Here is a 3,495-nt window from a genome sequence, read left to right on the forward strand (position 1 = left end):
CGACCTTTTTTGTAAACATAAGGTTCGTCAACCTTTTGTATCAAAGCCATAAGATTTGATCATAGTATCAAATCTTATATTCCAGGATCTAGATGTTTGTTTTAATCCATAAATGGATTTTTGAATCTTACAAACCTTTTGTTCTTGATCTTGATCTATAAACCCCTCTAATTGAGTAATATAGATACTCTCTTCAAGATTTTCATTCAAAAAAAGTTGTCTTGACATCCATCTGCCAAATTTCATAATCATAAAACATGGCGATGCATAAGACTATTCTAATTGACTTTAGCATGGCAACGATAGAGAAAGTTTCTTCATAGTCTATGTTAGAAAGAGACATGCGCAGTGGAAAAATGGAATACAAAATTACCCTAATTGCACCTATTTAACTTGCAACCCTAAATTAAAAGAATTAGGGTTTAGGAAATATTATACCTTTGTATCTATTCGAATATGAACGTCTATACCTCTCACAAAATTCCAAAAGTTTTTGAAACCAAAATGTAACACCTTAAACTTACACTACTACAAAAACAGGCTTTCTTGACGTTTGTAGTTTTAATTACTTGACGTTTTTTGAAAAAAACGTCAAGAAAGCGGTGATTTCAAAGAAAAAACGTCAAGAATTTCTATGAAAAGGCGGAGATATGCCAATCTTCAACTTTCTTGACGTTTTTTAAACGTCAAGTAATATTTATTTATCCTTGACGTTTTAAAAACGTCAAGTAATATCTATTAAATTCTTGAAGTTTTAAAAACGTCAAGTATTTTTATAAATTCGACATTCTTGACATTTTCTAAACATCAAGAGAGCGGTTGTTCTTGACGTTTTAAAAACGTCAAGTTCGATTAAATAAAAAAAAAAAAAGGAAACACGCGTTAATAATTAGGTGAGAATTAATCCTTTTGCCCTAGAAATTAAAACGCATCTTCTTCTTCTTCACGCCTAAGCATTTTCGAAATCTCCACCTTCACATTGTCGTCGCGCTTGAGTTTTTGAAATCTCCAACTGAAATCACCGTTCTTGAAGTTGGGGAAGCCCTATCCCACACCCATTCTTGACGTGATTCGAAATTGGTCTTCACACTCGTTCGAAATCACCATTCGAAATCGCCACCGAAGATTAATTCCATCTCTTCACACTCAATCTCCGTCTGCCATCCACCGTGCTTCAAGTCGGGCTCCTTCGAAAATGTCATCCATCGTCGCTTCTCTATACGAAAACTCCATCCTTCTTTATTTAGAGATTAGAAATTAATTCTCATTCACGTATGAAGATATCTTGATTTGTGATTTGAACCTTTTGTATTTGTATAGAAGCGACGTATTGCTCATGGTGCTTTGGGTTTTTTGGGTTAGAAATTTGAACCTCACGCATGAAGAGGTTAGAAATTAATTCCTCTTCCCTCTTCACGTATAAAGTTGGGGAAAGTCCATATATCACATGGTGCTTTGGGTTCTCCTTACAAATCCAATGGAGTTGATGATTGATATGAGAAGATACAGATTGATAGAAGGAGATATGGCTTATACGGGACCGTATTTTCCCTACTGTCACACAGTAGGTGAGTAATGTAACTATTTTCCATTAACTTTCTCTACCTTCCTATTTCTCTTGGCTTATACGGTTGTATTATGGTTGAGAAATGGTCGTCCATCTTACTGCTTGATGTTGTTTGAAAACAAAAGACTAACCATTTTAAACCAAAATTTGTCCCGAATATGCACAGATGACCGTGAGGGATACTCTAAACTCTGCACTTGATGAAGAAATGTCTGTTGATCAAAAAAAAAAAAAATTTATGAGAGAAGAGGTGAGGGAGAATGAACACAAACCCATTTATGTTTGTATATTATATGATTTGTCTACACTTATGATTAATTTCAAACATTTTGATGCAGGTCGGAGAATATCAGGAGACTTATAAGGTTAGGTAGGTGGAAGAGATGATCTCTACTTCACATGATATTTGAATTTCTTATTCATTTAATTGTACATTTTAACAATTTTTGGCTTTTTTATTCCCTTCAATTAGATAACCAAAAGGATTTTGGAGAAATATGGTTCTGAGAGGGTTCTTGATACCCCAATCACAGAGGTTGTTTCTTAACCCAGAAACATTGTTTTCCGTCAATTTTATTGAACTACATTGTTATTTCATCATTGCAGAAGCTGGTATTTGTATCCAAAATTTCTCCATTCTATTGGAATTTTTTTATATTTTTGCAATTTATTATTCAATCAATCACTTCCCTCTTTGTTCATGCTAATAAAAATCTAGCTACTTTTGAAATTACAGGAGGTAAAATGCAGAACATTTGTTAACCAAGTCACTTATTTCGGACTAAAAAAAAGGTAACAACCAATTTGTTAACCATGTTTGCACTTTCAATATTGTTTAATTTTTTTGTGTTACACTTTCATATTAACTATAGTTGCAAAAATAGGTAACAAGAAATTTATTTTTTTAGAACTTAAAACAACAATGGTTGGATATCCAGTTGTGATTTATGCATATTTTTTGTATTGGCTTTTTGTTTGATTGTGTTGAAAGAAAGTTATAGTTCAAAGTGTTAGAGGCTTGGCCACCTTAGATTTGCAATTCCATTATGTCTTACTCTTTCGTGCATTATAATTATAAGTGTGTAGAAAAACATGTGGTGTTTGTTTAATTATACAATGTACTTACTTTCCCCTCATGTGTGCATTATAAGTATTTTCTGGCTTACTAATAACTTCATTGAAATTCTAGTTAATTTATTTATGATCTATCGCTAAACAATTACACAAGCTGAAGTGAATGAATAAATGTGCAAACACAAAATCTACTATGATGTTGAGTTGAATAGTGATGGTTGGATTTCTATTATGCTATGTTATATTAATTATCATCAAATTTTTTTTCAGGCTGCGAGAACCGGTGACTTAGAGCTTTTTCGTCGCGACTTGGAGCTTTCTCAAACTGTTATTGGGAAGTTTTTGGATAGTTTTTAGATAAGTTAGTTAATTTAGGAAGTTGAGTTGAACTAGGATGTTGAGTTGAACTTATGACAATCTAATGAGATTGTTTATATTATTTTTGCAACTGATATGAAATATTCATATATGTATTGTTTTGGAAATGATTATATATAAATATGGTGAAGCATTTTATTTATATATGATTATTTTTCTAACGCTTTGCACTATACTAAAAAGCCTTGATCTTCTTCCCCCAATGTTTTCATAAACTTCTTAAGACAGACCCTGACCTTGGTTAGGCTCGGATCTCCTTGGATTATCACCTTCTTCCCCTGATATGTAAATGTTAACATCAGATTCTTCCAATCCACTCCAGTCGTTCCCAAGGAATACAATCACTGCATTCCAAGTATGGCAACTACCCCTCCGAACTTCAAGGGTAAAAACTCATTCACTACCTTCTAGTCTCCCAGCATTAACTCAACATCTTCACAAATTACCTTCCCTTTGACTACAGTGCCCGAGCCCAA

At 33.2% G+C, this 3,495-nt stretch overlaps 1 protein-coding gene across 2 annotated transcripts; it reads left to right on the forward strand.

Annotated features, from left to right (window-relative positions):
• The first annotated feature begins 819 nt into the window (after nt 1-819).
• Nucleotides 820-3,093, forward strand: LOC116403250 (pyruvate dehydrogenase E1 component subunit beta, mitochondrial-like). 2 transcript variants are annotated; one of them, XM_031883865.1, is made up of 6 exons: nt 820-1,568; nt 1,734-1,817; nt 1,906-1,932; nt 2,040-2,102; nt 2,304-2,359; nt 2,912-3,093. In XM_031883865.1, the coding sequence occupies exons 2-6, from the start codon at nt 1,734-1,736 to the stop codon at nt 2,931-2,933; spliced, it is 252 nt and encodes an 83-aa protein (XP_031739725.1). In that variant the 5' UTR covers nt 820-1,568; the 3' UTR covers nt 2,934-3,093. The 2 variants fall into 2 exon arrangements, 1 of the variants encoding a protein (XP_031739725.1); XR_004215917.1 differs by having other exon boundaries at nt 821-1,568; nt 1,906-1,937.
• The last annotated feature ends 402 nt before the right edge of the window (nt 3,094-3,495 follow it).

This window comes from Cucumis sativus, chromosome 4 (genome assembly GCF_000004075.3).
Source record: "Cucumis sativus cultivar 9930 chromosome 4, Cucumber_9930_V3, whole genome shotgun sequence".
In the NCBI taxonomy this organism is placed as follows: Eukaryota; Viridiplantae; Streptophyta; class Magnoliopsida; order Cucurbitales; family Cucurbitaceae; genus Cucumis; species Cucumis sativus.